Genomic DNA, 15,344 nt, shown 5'->3' on the forward strand with positions numbered 1-15,344 from the left:
TCTCTCTCTCTCTCTCTATATATATATATATATATATATATATATATATATATAGTTAAATTAATTATTCAGTTTTTGATTATTTATTATTGTTTTCAGTTTTTGATCATCACAGTCCAAATTTGTTTTGTTTTTTTTGCTTTTCATTTGAATCCACTGGTAGTATGTCTATATGAAAAATTATATATTTATTTTTCTTAATTTTAGAATTATTATACAAATGATTATGACACTAAATGACACTATAAAAATAGTGAATAATTATAAAATTAATTTTTTTTATTTGAAATGTCTTTTTTATTTTATAATTTAAATTTATTAGTTTACTAATTTGTTTTACCCAACAGATAAGAAAATTGGGAGGCTGGACACAGATGATCTTGATGAAATTGAAAAAATCGCCAACTGATGTGATGAAGAGTGAAATGCACTCCACATTATTTTCATAAAAATCAGTTCTGCTGTTAACTCGTCAGATATGATGCTTGAATAATCTGCATTACAGAGATAGATGTTTACTTAAATTATCGACTCATATTTAGGAGAATACACTTTAATTCAAGCTTAATGCCAAATAGTTTTGATTCTAAGCTTATAGCTGTTACAAGACTTTTTGAATCAGTTTGCGTTTGACAGAGTGTGTTTTGATTTTGAAGTGAATTGCAGTACTAATTCCTACATCTAATCTTGTTTACAGGAGACAGTTTTACATAGGCATTTTCTCTGTTATCTACTTGACTAAAGAAGCATATCTTGCATAGTGTTGCACTGTGAAGTCAGTCAACTGCTTTTTGGTCTTACGTGTGAATAGAATCAAAACAGACTTCAGTATTTATTCCATCACAGTATGTGAGAAGATTAAAGCCAGTAAGAGAATCTCTGATAAATATGGTTTACTTGCCTACAGATTGGAACAAAATTATAATAAGGCGCACAAATGACACAGTCTCTTAAGACCAACTCAAAACACTAGCATTCCTCAAGAGCACTTTAGAATAATTTTATAATGAGAATTATTGTGAAAATCACAATAGAGTGTTATTTTGATATATATAGCAATGCCATTGTACTTGAACTGCAAAAAGCATTTAAGCTTTTTGAAGAAGAGTTTGTTTTGTTCTGTTCAGAAAGACCAAAAATTAAGTTTGAGTTTTAGTTGAACAGTGAATTATTTGAACATTTGCTCACATGTTCTTTTCTTTTGCAAGAAATGCAGCACTTTTACAAAGTATAAAGAGCTACTGAAGAGTGATATTGTTGTATTGTAGCTATATTGTTAAGAATGGCTGCTCTACTGTTGTTTGCTAAATGCAAAATTATTTTAGTTTACATTTTTGATGCTTAAATTAACGCACCTTGTTTGACTGCAGCATTTCAGTTTCCTTTTTTTTTTTGTACATTTGCTGCATTTAGGGTTTTATAGTTGTATCCTATATTCTTATAATAATAAAACTACAAGTTGGCTCATTTCTATGTGGTGATATCAAATCATTTTTACTTCTTTGCAAGAATTAAATGCAACAAGTGTCATACTCTTAGCATGGATTTATATCTTTAAATCTGACTTGCAGTCTTGAGTCAAAAGACAAAAATTTAAAAAATTGCATAAAGGGACGAAAAATTTTTGCATTCTGATATCAGTTTTAATTTGTGGAAATCAAATAAGAAGCAAATCGTAAAACCTTTTTATCTATACTATATAATATCTTTTGTCTAGATGTATGTAATGTCTAATTCTTCCTATTGTTTATGACCCAAACTGATTCTTGATTTCTTTTTTTAGTGATCTTAATTTGTTGTTTTAAGCAACATTATTTTGACCTTATAGTAATAGTTGACTCAAAAATGAAAATTTGCTGAAAACTGACTCGCCCTCCAAGATGTAGATGAGTTTGTTTCTTCTTCAGAACAGATTTGGAGAAATTTAGCATTTCATCACTTGCTCACCAATGAATCCTCTGAATCCAAACAGCTGATAAAAACGTCACAATAATCCACAAGTAACTCCACACGACTCCAGTCCATCAGTTAATGTCTTATGAAGTGAAAAGCTGCGTGTTTGTAAGAAACAAATCCATCTTTAAGACGTTTTAATTTCAAACTTGCTTCCAGCTAAAACACAAGTCCTCTAATATTGCTTTTTTCAGTTAAAAAAAAAAAAAAGTTGTCTCATCTGAATCAGGAGAGAAATCTGCACAGATCAAGCACTGTTTACCAGCGAAAACAGTTCTTAAATATGTTTGTGGATTTTGATGTAAGAGGACAGGGGATAGACTTTTCACTGGAGGAAGCATATTATGGATTATGGACTGGTATTTTGTAAAGAAGCGGTGTTGATTACTGGATTAGTGATGTTTTTAACAGCTGTTTGGACTCTCATTCTGACGGCACCCATTCACTGCAGAGGATCCGTTGGTGACCAAGTGATGTAATGCTACTTTTCTCCAAATCTGTTCTGATGAAGAAACAAACTCATCTACATCTTGGATGAATAAACATTTTACCATCAAAATAATCTTGCTGTTCCATGTTCAATCATGTATTTAATCATGAGGAATTTGAATCAAAATTTGAAATGTTAATCGGACAGAAAATCTAAATGTTTTTTTTTTGTATTATTTGAGTGTTCATAAAAAGTTGAACTACATTAGAGTTTCAAGTTAAATCCATGTTGCTGTCATCTTGGGAAATGCATAAAACCGATTTGTTCAGGACGCCACACTGAGCCAAAGTCATTGTAAGGTTTGTAAAAGTCCTGCGTGGCACATCCATAGTCTCAATCATACACTTGTCAAACCTCTCCCCGAATTCAGCCTCTGCAGCCCTTTGCACCGCCTGGAGCTGGTCAGTTGGCCGGAAATGGCACTTGAACCTCTGACCGCATGGCGTTCTGATAGCCAGCATCAGGCCTGATTCCTCTGGAGGAGTTCGACCCGTCTCACTTCCTGACGTCACATCTGGACGGGCCTTTGTGTGGACACGTGAAGTGTGTTGACATATCCTTCGGCTGCCATCACCTTGACCGAACGTCCGGTCCGTACCTGTTTTATTCTCTATGGAAGGGAGAACCCTGTATTTGTTGAGTGAGACGGGCTCATCGGGAGGTCTGTCGAAGATTTCAGTCAGTATATCTGTACTAGGTTGACTGCAGCGTCTCAGAATGGCTCGGGATCGAAGGCATTGGTTTAACCCGTCGTTTGCCTTGGGGGCTGGAGGTTGGGGTGAAAGAGACGAGGACTGGGAAGGTGAATCCTCACTCAAAGTGGGAGCCATCATGGGTCTGCTGCGTCCCTTAGACGACTTGGGCCTGGTCACATGCATCCTTCCTCCAAAAGACATTGAATTCTGATCAGATAGGTAGATAGATAATAGATGATCACTCAGATAGATGGATAGATGATAGATAGATAGATAGATAGATAGATAGATAGATAGATAGATAGATAGATGATCACTCAGATAGATAGATAGATAGATAGATAATAGATGATCACTCAGATATAGATAGATAGATAGATAGATAGATATAGTCTTCAGTATCATTATTAGTTACATTAGACTTGCATGCATCAGTCTTAATTTACCAAATAAATAAGCTTATACATTACAAAAACTTCAAATTTACGGTTCTATTTATAAGTTAAAGTTGATAAAATATTCAGTAAATAATCGTAATACGGTAAAATGGTAAATGTGTCGTACCTTTTATGCTATTTTGCTTCTTTCAGTCGTTTTTGAAGAGATAAAGTAAGCAGGCATTTTCACTACAGTCGAGAGTTTTGCCGACGCGCTGGCGTCTCCTTAGCAACGCTACCGAAGCGGAAGTGCTGTAATAAGCTTCATAAACGCACCAACGTCCGGTATCAATGATACCGAATTATATTTACACATTATTATGAAATGTTTAAAACCGTGGATGAATATAAAATGTGGGTCAAACTACTAAACAGTGCTTACAAAAATACATAAACAATTTCTTGGGTTATTTTTCTTGTTTGTGGTACAATATAATGATATAATTTATAACGGTCAGAATTCATGTTAATTCATATAATTATTCATGTGAGACATTTACTATTATGATATATTTACATTTCCTAAACACCTTAAAGAAGGCCCAAAAAAAAGTCACTTTGGGTTAAGCATGTAGTAATTGAGAATAATAACTAACAATATACACTGAATATAACTAATTAGTGTTGTATTGCTTTCTAAGAAGTGTGCCGTTTGTCAAACTGTAAATAAAATTGTAAATATTGAAAGAAGTAAATGTCACCATCCTAAGGCAAAGCTTAAAAATCAATGTCCGGTATTCTTTTAATTTTAGATATAATATGAGAATAACCATGACGAACGTAGATTTCTCAGAACATTATATTTAATTATTGCATTACATATTATTCATTCATACATTTACTAAATTGTACATTTATACATTTACTAATAACTAAATTTCCCCCTTTGTAGTTTCAGCAAAGCTGCAGATGTATGACGCACATTCGACAGGACTTCAAGTAAAAGGATTTCCAATAAAATAATTAACACTCAAGGGAAAAAAACACCTATATTCAAATACACAGCACTTCAAATTTAAATATATATCATGCACATCCTGTACCTTTAAATGGCTTTATATTGTTCCCTAAGCTCAAATATATTAACATACATCCAGCATTTAATGCCCACTTGGTGTTGTGTAGTTGACAGCTTAAATGAGCAGAACCATGCTTAAAATGTGCATTAAATCTGCATATTGCATGTCCCTTCGGTTTTTAAACAGGCAGACAGTCAAACAAGTCAATGTTTGTAGTAAATAAGTGAGTATGTGCCACAAGGACTATGTATTAATTAGTGTAAAGAGTAAAATATATATCAGTCCTCCCTCTATGGTAACTCCAGGAGGTTGTTCTTCGCATACAAGTCTTCTGTGATCTGGTACACTTCAGCGATGAGAGGCAAAGACTCTCCCAACAGAGCAACCACCTGCGTGTGATCACCCGCATTCATCACATCAAAGAATGTGTCACGCCCCGGAAGCGCACAGAACGCCACGCCGACGGCTTTCCGGATGAGCCAGGGGTGGTGCTGAGCCAGAGACTCATTATAGGCTTCAGAACACATGACGGAGGTCTTGCTGTCCTCGGTGCTGGTTCTCAGTCTCTCCAGGAACAGCTCCAGCCAGCGCAGAGCTCGATGGAGCCTCAGAAGAGTGCGGCAGCCGGATTCTGGATGGCTGCCTCTTTTGGTCAGGTCCACCAGGTCATTTTCTAGCTCATACTTTACCATGGACTGGATGGTGACATAATGGGATCTGTTTTCTCCTGAAAGGAAGTTCTCTAGGATCTGGATTTTGCTGACCACATCCTTGGAGATGAAGGAAAACACGTTCCCCAAACTGTTCATGAAGCTGATAGGAAAAAAGAGGGATTTTGATTATTACATTTATTTAAATTGCTTGTTGTCTTTATATTCAAATGGTATTCCTACATTTTTTTAACCAATAAATTCTTTCATTAAAGGGTTAGTTCACCCAAAAATGAAAATTCTGTCATTAATTACTCACCCTCGTGTTGTTCCAAACGTTCACGACAGTATCATGACACGAGCGTGTGGTGGCGTCCACAAGTAGAGACGAAAATGTGGAATAGAATAGGGGAACACACAAGCTGGGTTTTTTGGCATGGGAGCTGAACACGCAGCAGCTAGAAATACAGCTTGGGTGAACCCGAAATAAAATTAACAATAAAATAAAAGAAAATATAAACAGAGACAGGACTATCATCCATGTATGTATATAAACAGTTGGTGGCGGTATGTGCCTACGGTGCGGAATACGCCAAAAATTCCAAAGAAGAAGAAGAAGAAGAAGAAGCCACGGCCGGCGGCAGAAACTTTGGCTGTGGTCCGTGTTGATGATCTTGTGCTGCGGTCGGTGTTGAAGTTTCGTCCTTTGACAGCATTTATTCAGTAAGTTCGGTGGACCGCACTGAAATGACGGTGACATCGGTTGGGCTTGATATCCAGACATGGGCGAAACCGATTTTTGGGTGAACTAACCCTTTAATTTTACAGATATTTGTAATTACAAGATGCAGATATTTTTACAGCTGAGCATTAGAAACATTTAAATTAATAATATAAATTTCCATTCATTGTCCAGGTCCTGTAATTATTATAAAATTAAATATAAAATTAAAAAAAATGCTTAATATTTCACGAGTTGTGGCAAAACTTTTTTAAATATCCCAAGATCTTAATGTAAAACAGTAATAAAACGTGTACTCACGCGACCAGCTCTTGCCATCCTGCTATATAGTATTTAATGTAAACCTCCTTTTTCTCACTCAGACTTGATCTGAATGTTTCCAAAACCCTTTGAAGACTGAATGTATCTGCCATGTCTGTTCTCTCTAATTTAACTAACACGAAATAAAATTTGTGGACAAATTCCTACAACACAATCGACAAGGCAATAAAAATCCTCCTATGTATTAATTTTCAATAAAAGTATCTTATATTTTCTTCATTGGGATCATATCACTGTAAATGCTTTGCTTTTCGCTTGATCCTCTCTTCCAGGATTTTCCTGTTCTTTAAGCAACGTAAGGAACATTAGACCAATCAAATCATGTTTTTCATGTCACATGACATACAAATGCGTAATTACCTCCAGGCGGGGGCGCTCGACGGCTCAGAAAGTCGAATTTTCCATTGAGCCGAATTCAAATATCTGGAAACTGTTTGCTTTTTTGGAGACATTTATAAACTGAAAATCATAATCGTTTTAATAAATTAACTCCACACATTTGTACCTGACAAGGGAATATAAACACGCCCCTGAAATTTGAGTTAAAACGATTTTTAAAAATCCTTGTCCAGAAATCACAAACGAGTATGATTGGTCCACACTGAACAGCGCTGTGAAAAGTAACAGAGACCACGTGACATGGCCGTTTTTAGGCCGCTTCACTAGCGGCCTTGATAGTAATTTACACCTAAAAAAAAAAAGGGCTTTAATAGCCATAAAATGAAAACGCACAGTGACGAATTAAAATAAGAAAATTATTATTTAGAAATGATAGACAACATGTGGGCAACTAAGCCACGCCCACATCAACCTTTATTGATATTCTCCTCTCTTCTTCTGTGCGGCGTGAAGTTGTTTAGCTCCTGTGCTAACCTGTGCTAACCTGTTTCTGAATGATCTACTGCTTAAACACGTTTACATTCTTTACAGTTGGTCTACATCCCTGGCTAGTGTGCAAGCTGACCGACATGCGCTCGTCAAGTGTTCATATCCAGCTAATCTGCAGTTAAGAGTTTGACCATCAGTCTCCTGTAAACATAACACGTTAATTTCTGAGCTTTTCAAAGCTGTCAAGATGCCTGATATCAAAGTTACGCCTTTAGGTAAGAGGTTTGCTTCATTTTATAGATAAAACGTTCATAAATGAGCCATTAGCAAATATATGATGCATAACAAATCTGACAATTCAGCAGGAATCAACGATATTAGCAAATGAGTTGACTTTTTAATTTAAAAATGTAAAAAAAAAAAAAAAATTTAATTTGTGTATGCCTATAGGTCTCCTAAAGTCTGTGTTTGTAATTCTTATAATATATATTTTGACTTATATAATGTAAATATTTTAATGTTATATGTTTATGGTATTATTAAAGGTAAATGTTCTTCTATATGTGTGAATCTGTTGTTTTGCAGGGGCTGGTCAGGATGTTGGCCGCAGCTGTATTTTGGTCTCCATCGGAGGCAAAAACATCATGCTTGACTGTGGCATGCATATGGGCTATAACGACGATGTGCGTTACAATGGTTCATGCTATGTTTATAATAGTATAATTCTGTAATCCATAATTTCACTTGTATGCTTAACTATCTGTGTTTGATTTCAGAGACGTTTCCCAGATTTTAGTTACGTTACACAAAACAGTCGCCTCACTGAGTTCCTGGACTGTGTTATTATAAGGTTAGTTTATATATGATGTGTGATGTGACTGTCGTGCACATTTTTCTGTTCTCCATTGTGATTTTTCCCTTCTTTATGTTCCTCTCAGTCATTTCCATCTGGATCACTGCGGTGCTCTTCCCTACATGAGCGAGATGGTGGGTTACGACGGGCCCATCTACATGACCCACCCCACCAAAGCCATCTGCCCCATCCTGCTGGAGGACTTCCGAAAGATCACAGTAGACAAAAAGGGAGAGACCAACTTCTTCACTTCACAGATGATCAAAGACTGCATGAAGAAAGTTGTGCCACTCAACCTCCACCAAACAGTTCAGGTAAAAAGTTCATTGTCTGTGAATTTGAAATCAATTCTTTTTATTTATTGTTATAAAAAAAAAAAAAGTAAATTCATTAATTTAATTAATTTGAGTAATCATTAAGTTCTTAAGAATTTTGTTATTGTACATTTTTCTTATTGAAAAGGTTTACATTAAAACAATATGTAAGCATCAAATTAATGTTTTTGCTGCTAATGTATTGTTTTTATGATTGTTTGTTTTTTGAGAATTGTCTCTACTTTTAGTTTTTTTTAACTACCTTACAAGTCTATATGCAGATATTCATGGATTTTTTTGTTAAATTATTATTACTATCTTTTGTTATTTATTATTAAATTACACAAGTAGAAACCTTTTAGTATATTAATTAATATTTTTTTCTGTAAATCTGATAATTGATATACTATTCAAGGATTTTGTATCGTTCAATTATTATTATTTATTTATTTAGTCATTTAGCAGATTAAAATAGATTCAAGATTAAATATTATTATTATTATTATTAAATTACGCATGTAGAAACCTTTTTGCATTAAACATGACATTTTGAAATCTTATTTCTTTAAATCATATTTTTTTTATTGTAATAAAATAATTAAATGTAGAATATTTTTTAAAATATTTAAATTAATTCTGATATTGTAAATTTTCCCCATTGAAAATGGTTAAACTAAACCTAAGCATCAAATGAATGTGTTAATGTTGCTAATGATTTTTTTTTTTTTTTTACATTTTTTCTGACTTGTTTAGTTTTTTTTTTTTTAGGTAGACGAAGAGCTCGAGATCAAAGCGTACTATGCAGGTCATGTGCTGGGAGCTGCCATGTTTCAAATCAAAGTCGGCTCGGAGTCTGTCGTCTATACAGTGAGTGTCACGTTGCTCATTACATACTCCGATTTTATGTTGTTCCAGTTGTTGACATAATTTGCAAATTATATCTAAATCTATTTGTGTAGGGTGATTACAACATGACACCAGACAGACATTTGGGGTGAGTAAAATCTCCTTTTTTGGTCACATATTTTATGTACGTTTCAGGTTTCATATTCCGGTTAGATTAATTTAGGTTAAACTGAGTCAGGTTTAGATTCTCTGACTTTATTTACTCAGAGCTGCTTGGATTGACAAATGCCGGCCAGATCTTCTGATATCAGAGTCCACGTACGCCACCACGATCAGAGACTCCAAACGCTGCAGGGAAAGAGATTTCCTGAAGAAGGTTCATGAAACCGTAGAAAGAGGAGGGAAGGTAATTAAGGCGCATAAATATATAGAATTCAGCTGGTGTTTGTCAGCTCATCCATCCGATTTTAAAGCTGTAACTATCCTTTTTTTATGCTCTCAGATGTGTATGTTCTGTTCATCTTGGTGTCTCTGTTGTAGGTCTTGATTCCAGTGTTTGCTCTGGGAAGAGCACAGGAACTCTGTATTCTGTTGGAAACATTCTGGTGAGCTTGTACAGTTGTTCACTGGCCTAAGATTGCTGCTGCTCACCTATTTTACCTTTGTTAAAGGGGTCATAGGATGCTACATGCACTTTTACAAGTTGTTTGAACTGAAATGTGTGTTGGCAGTGTGTGTACACAACCACCCTATAATAAAATTTCAAATCACAAATTCTGTTACAACACTCCTAAACTCTATATTGGCACAGAATGGTATGTAATTGCTGGATCTTCATTTTAACAGGGAGAGAATGAATCTGAAAGCCCCCATTTACTTCTCCACCGGGTTGACGGAGAAAGCCAATCACTACTACAAGCTCTTCATCACCTGGACCAATCAGAAGATCCGCAAGACCTTCGTACAAAGAAACATGTTTGAGTTCAAGCACATCAAAGCCTTTGATCGCTCATATGCTGATAACCCTGGACCAATGGTAAGACCACTATGAAGAAATGTATAAAATTCATAATTGATATACTCTGCTAGTCCACAAAGAGACATTCATTCATTCATTTATTCGTTGTTATTATTATTATTATTATTATGGAAAATATTTTGTATTATTTTAATATATTATTTTTATTTTTTTATTTTTATATATTGTTATTGTTATTTAAATATTTGATATATTTTTAATTATTAAATGATATATGTCGTAACCTTCTAGAATATTAAGTAGTATTCAGAAAAAAAATATGAATGAAAATTTAAATCTTATTTCTGATATAATCTGCAAGTCTGTATGGAGATATTCATGGATTTTTTATTGTTAAAGTATTATTATTATTATTATGCAAAATATTTAAATATGATCTTTTATATTATTATTATTAGATGATACTTGTAGAAACCTTAGAATATTAATTAATATTTTAATATTAATATTAATGAAAATGTTAAACTGGATAATTGATATACTCTGATAATTATTATACTATTCGTGGATTTTTTTATTGTAAAATTATAATTTTTATTATAATTATTACTATTATTTTATGCACAATGATTATGGTGATGATGATTATTAAATAATACATGCTGAAGCCTTTTTAGAATATTAAACATGGCATTTTTTAATATTATTTCTTTAAATCCTTTTTTTTTTCTCATTTTAATAATAAAAAAAAAAACATTTAATTTAATAATTTATGTTAGTTTAAAATGTGTATATTTAAAATGATTTTCCACTAATAGGATGTTGCATCTATCACAGAATGAATGGTGAATCTTTTTGGTGATCAGAATCAAAAGGTTTGCAATGTGGTTTGACTCTTGATTCTCAAGGCCTCAGATTCGAAGAACTGATTCTTTTTACCAATGACTCTGATTCCTAGTTAGAACTAATTGAAGTTTGTAGCCATTTCTGCTGTTAAGACATTCAACAAGAATTGATGGATTGTTGAGAAGTGAATCAAACCAGTGCATGATATTATGTAAAAGCAGAGGCTTTGACATCTGTTCCGTCAGGTTGTGTTTGCCACCCCTGGAATGTTGCACGCTGGCCAGTCTTTACAGATATTCAAGAAATGGGCCGGCAATGAAAAGAATATGGTAAGACCCCTTATGAAACGGCAGATTATGTTACTGAGACTTACTTACCACTTCAACTCATTCAAAGCCCATACTGACTCATAGTTGTTCATCGAAATAGAAGACGTATTTATTGAGTTCAATATATTTATTTCTTAGCTGATCATGCCAGGGTACTGTGTGCAAGGCACTGTGGGACACAAGATCTTGAATGGACAGAAAAAACTGGAGATGGAGGGAAGAGCAACGGTAATTATTGGCACTGCAAACAATGATTTTAATTGAGCTTCACTAGATGGCATCAGAGAACTCTGTAGTTTATATAGTCCACTGTTTCCCATAATTTTCATAAAAATCTGTCATTTTTACCTTCTTTAACCACACCTGAAACTAATTCTTATGTCAAACCTCTAGAATTCTGAATTTGTATCATACAATAACAGTAAAAAATTGACTTTTAATTAGTTTAATTAAATGTGATTAATTTATTCATACATTTTTTTTGTTTTAAAAGAAATCACCAAAAATGCTAACCAAGATTTTTTTTTACGTTAAAAATACAATAAAAACAGGAATATTGTGAAATATTTTTGCAAATTAAAAGAACTGTTTTCTATTTTAATAATAATTGAGCGCCAATCACATTAATGATTTCTGAAGGATCATGTGACACTAAAGACTGGAGTAATGATGCTGAAAATTCAGCTTTGCATCACAGAAATAAATCACATTTTAAAATATATTCAAATAGAACAAGTTCTTTTAAATTAATAATATTTTATTAATTATTAATACAATATTTCACAATCGTAATTCCACACTTGACCAGCAGTGTATATGGTGTGTGTGTGTGTGTGTGTGTGTGTGTGTGTTTAGTTGGATGTGAAGCTACAGGTGGAGTACATGTCCTTCAGCGCTCACGCTGACGCCAAAGGCATCATGCAGTTGATCCGCATGGCAGAACCCAGGAACATGCTGCTGGTGCACGGAGAGGCCAAGAAAATGGAGTTCCTCAAAGACAAGATCGAGCAAGAATTTAGTATGTCTACAACTCCTCAAAATACAATTAAACTTTGGACTGTACAGCGTGCTTTGCTGTTACTAAATTCCAGTTCTGTGATTTATTCTTGGGAACTTTAGAGTGTAACAAATACAATACTAAATTGTGGAATATGATCAGTTTAATAGTGTACTTTACAGTGTTTGAAAGATGTTCTCTCTGTGCTGATATTTTACCTCATGCAGGTATCAGCTGCTATATGCCGGCCAACGGAGAGACGACAACCATAGTGACGAACCCCAGCGTCCCTGTAGACATCTCTCTCAACCTGCTGAAGAGGGAGATGGCTCTCGGAGGTGTTGATTGACACGTACACCACTGACTGCTTTATTTGACCTGTTTACAGAAATGCCATCATGACTTTTTCTCACGTGTTTATGTTGGTCTTGTAGTTTCTGCTTTTCCTCTTTTAGTTTGACTTTATATTTTCTGGATCCCATTGGCTTAAAGGAATTTGCAAGGTTCAAGTTAAGGTCAAAAATCTATATTTATGGCATAATGTGGATTACTAGAAAAATGACTTTTCTTCCTTTTCCTTAAAAAAATCTGGGTTAATCTGAGGCACTTGCAGCTGAAGTGAATGAGGCCGATCTGTAAACATTAAAATACTCACTGTTTAGATTGTATAGCCACACAATGTAAAAATAATATACTGTACATGTTAACAACTTACTAACGTTTCCTGAGTAAAATTATATATAGTTTTACTTTGTTGCCATGACATTATATTGTCATAAATGTTAAATCCCTAAAGGAACTGTAAAAATTATGATTTAAACGGCTTTTCAGCTCAAACAATACAATTGTATTACTGAACTAAATATAACAAGTGTTAACTGAAGTATTAATGTAAGCGCTTTTATTAAATTAGAAGTGTCACATTACTACTACTACTATAATTTCCATTTTTTTGTATTTTTAAAGAAAACGCAGGGCAAAATCTTTTTTTTTTTTTTGTGATTATCAATGATCATCATCAATGTTATGCCATATTTGAATAAATAACAGGATTTGTTATGAAACTTTCTCGCAGGTCCATTGCCTGATGCTAAAAGACCTCGCACCATGCATGGGACATTAATAATGAAGGACAATGTAAGTCATCATGGCTCTTTAGGTTCAATTTCATCGTTTGTTTGACTAATATAAGGTTTCAGACGTCATGAATTCCATGTTTTCTGAATATGTGTGTCTGTGTAGAGTCTGCGGCTGGTTTCTCCAGAACAGGCTCTCAAAGAGCTGGGCCTCAGTGAACACCAGCTGCGCTTCACCTGCCGTGTGCAGCTCCACGACCCCCACAGCGACACAGACACACTCGGCCGCATCTACACACACCTCAAGAGGTCAGCGAACTATACCCCACACACACTGTTTTATTGCTGAATTAATGCAGTTAATCATTCCCCCCTCACCTTCATGTAACAGGTTTAACTAAACTATTCAAAACTTTTTGTTACTTGAAATAAAGTAAAATATAAATATTGAATTAGGTTAACTAATCGAAAATTAGAAATAAGTTAAAAATAATCAGTAAGGCTAAAACACTAAACTGTATGAGTATTATATAAATAATTCTAAAATAACACTGGTATGTAAACTACGTAATGAGAAATTTTCAAACCTTCTGATTAATTCAAGCTTGAAGGTCATGTTTTCCAAGTTTGCAGCGGCTTAGAGGTTAGGTGAGATATCTTAAGCACTTTTTACTTCAGAGGATATCACTGATCAGTCATTTGAGATGTGACTTGAAAATGAAAGAGCAAAGAGATTAATGGAAACGGGACTCAAAACACCACAGCAAATTATAGCTTTAAGTAAGTCAGGGTGAAAAAAAAAACTAGCCGAAGAAACTTTGTGTGCCCATCCATCAGATTTTATGTTGACAGAGTGAAGTGAACTATGAACATGTCTGATTTGACAAACAAATGACTCTTATGAACCAGTTTTTTTTAATGAATCAGCCAAAAAAGATTGACAAAACAGCCTCAGACTTGTAGTTTGAATCCAAATCACTTAGTCAGTGAATCGTTCAGAGTATTACTGGCTTCATAACGACTGGATTGTGTGGTAGGTATTCGAGGCACTGCATTAAAGTGGTTTGCCTCGTATCTCGAGAACAGGACTTTTTCTGTAAATATAGGAATTTTTTTCTCATCCGCTGCACCTGTCTTGTGTGGAGTGCCCCAGGGATCAATTTTGGGACCTTTACTGTTTTCCCTTTATATGCTTCCCTTGGCCCACATTTTTCAAAAATACAGTATTTCATATCATTGTTACGTGGATGATTTTCAGTTTTATCTACCAGTAAGTAGGGCTGTGAATCTTTGGGTAGACAGCGAATCGATTCGATTCACGATTCATAGGTTTTCAATTCGATTCAAGAACGATTTTTGCAAATTCAGAACGATTCAATTAGATTCGATTCACAATTAAATTAGATTCGATTTGATTAACAATTCAATTCTGCATTCAAGTGCATTCACAGGATTATTTAAATGCTTCCCCTAAATTCTTTAAATGCTTAGTCAGGGGGGCAAATTACACAGCAGCCTTTATGGTTACAGAACCATAGCTTAGAGAGAAACAAACACAAAAGAAAACACTTTTGTCCATTGTTAGATGCTAGTTTAATGATGCTATGGCATGACATGGCATGTGTAGAAATTTATGTAAGCCAAGATTGTAAAGTATTAAGAGCTTTAAAAGTATTATGTATAGGCTAACATTTTGTCACACCAGGGGCGTAGCCATCATTTCAGAAGGGACAGAAATGTCAAAAACAATCATTTTATGTATTATTATTATTATTATTATTATTATTATTATTATTTACAAGGAATTATTTTCTTATCTCTTACTTTGAATTTGCTATAAGAAATCAAATACACTGCTGGACAATAATCAATAATTTGCTATCTATAATTTTTCCTAATGGCAATTTTATGATTGTTTTATATACTACAAACAATTATTTCAATTTTCTGCACAGAATAAGGTAAAAAA

At 34.1% G+C, this 15,344-nt stretch overlaps 5 protein-coding genes across 6 annotated transcripts in view; 2 read left to right on the forward strand and 3 right to left on the reverse strand.

The window, feature by feature from the left end:
* LOC107697911 (ATP-dependent RNA helicase DDX19A-like) overlaps positions 1-1,422 on the forward strand; it is an 8,755-nt gene extending 7,333 nt beyond the window's left edge. For both annotated transcript variants that reach the window (XM_016498774.1, XM_016498773.1), the window contains exon 12: positions 348-1,422. In XM_016498774.1, the coding sequence (XP_016354260.1) occupies positions 348-409 (62 nt within the window). In that variant the 3' untranslated portion in view covers positions 410-1,422. The remainder of the gene's footprint in view (positions 1-347) is intronic.
* A 1,233-nt stretch (positions 1,423-2,655) lies between these two features.
* LOC107697872 (UBX domain-containing protein 10-like) lies at positions 2,656-3,339 on the reverse strand. The gene has a single exon (XM_016498719.1). The coding sequence runs from the start codon at positions 3,337-3,339 to the stop codon at positions 2,656-2,658; it is 684 nt and encodes a 227-aa protein (XP_016354205.1).
* Positions 3,340-4,445: 1,106 nt separating this feature from the next.
* Positions 4,446-6,602, reverse strand: LOC107697856 (ceramide-1-phosphate transfer protein). Its single transcript, XM_016498704.1, has 2 exons — positions 6,287-6,602; positions 4,446-5,407 (listed from the first exon to the last, which is right to left on the reverse strand). The coding sequence occupies exons 1-2, from the start codon at positions 6,397-6,399 to the stop codon at positions 4,885-4,887; spliced, it is 636 nt and encodes a 211-aa protein (XP_016354190.1). The 5' UTR covers positions 6,400-6,602; the 3' UTR covers positions 4,446-4,884.
* Positions 6,603-7,065: 463 nt separating this feature from the next.
* ints11 (integrator complex subunit 11) overlaps positions 7,066-15,344 on the forward strand; it is a 15,830-nt gene continuing 7,551 nt past the window's right edge. Inside the window, exons 1-15 of the mRNA XM_016498776.1 lie at positions 7,066-7,410; positions 7,721-7,818; positions 7,912-7,985; positions 8,074-8,302; positions 9,071-9,169; positions 9,262-9,296; positions 9,416-9,554; positions 9,689-9,753; positions 9,995-10,184; positions 11,219-11,302; positions 11,441-11,530; positions 12,158-12,320; positions 12,527-12,637; positions 13,375-13,436; positions 13,542-13,684. Of these exons, the coding sequence (XP_016354262.1) occupies positions 7,383-7,410; positions 7,721-7,818; positions 7,912-7,985; positions 8,074-8,302; positions 9,071-9,169; positions 9,262-9,296; positions 9,416-9,554; positions 9,689-9,753; positions 9,995-10,184; positions 11,219-11,302; positions 11,441-11,530; positions 12,158-12,320; positions 12,527-12,637; positions 13,375-13,436; positions 13,542-13,684 (1,610 nt within the window). The 5' untranslated portion in view covers positions 7,066-7,382. The remainder of the gene's footprint in view (positions 7,411-7,720; positions 7,819-7,911; positions 7,986-8,073; positions 8,303-9,070; positions 9,170-9,261; positions 9,297-9,415; positions 9,555-9,688; positions 9,754-9,994; positions 10,185-11,218; positions 11,303-11,440; positions 11,531-12,157; positions 12,321-12,526; positions 12,638-13,374; positions 13,437-13,541; positions 13,685-15,344) is intronic.
* LOC107697913 (P2Y purinoceptor 1-like) overlaps positions 12,648-15,344 on the reverse strand; it is a 12,702-nt gene continuing 10,005 nt past the window's right edge. Inside the window, exon 2 of the transcript XR_001635279.1 lies at positions 12,648-12,677. The gene's annotated coding sequence lies outside the window, so the exon portion shown is untranslated. The remainder of the gene's footprint in view (positions 12,678-15,344) is intronic.

Source organism: Sinocyclocheilus anshuiensis, unplaced genomic scaffold (genome assembly GCF_001515605.1).
Source record: "Sinocyclocheilus anshuiensis isolate Anshui unplaced genomic scaffold, SAMN03320099.WGS_v1.1 scaffold78, whole genome shotgun sequence".
Taxonomy (NCBI): Eukaryota; Metazoa; Chordata; class Actinopteri; order Cypriniformes; family Cyprinidae; genus Sinocyclocheilus; species Sinocyclocheilus anshuiensis.

What these genes read in the sequence shown, in the direction of transcription:
- LOC107697856 (XM_016498704.1), bottom strand. Translation starts at nt 6,399, where the DNA reads ATGGCAGATACATTCAGTCTTCAAAGGGTTTTGGAAACATTCAGATCA. An exon ending in GGATGGCAAGAGCTGGTCGC is followed by an intron (nt 5,408 to 6,286) that starts GTGAGTACACGT and finishes TTTTCCTATCAG; the next exon opens with CTTCATGAACAGTTTGGGGA.
- LOC107697872 (XM_016498719.1), bottom strand. Translation starts at nt 3,339, where the DNA reads ATGTCTTTTGGAGGAAGGATGCATGTGACCAGGCCCAAGTCGTCTAAG.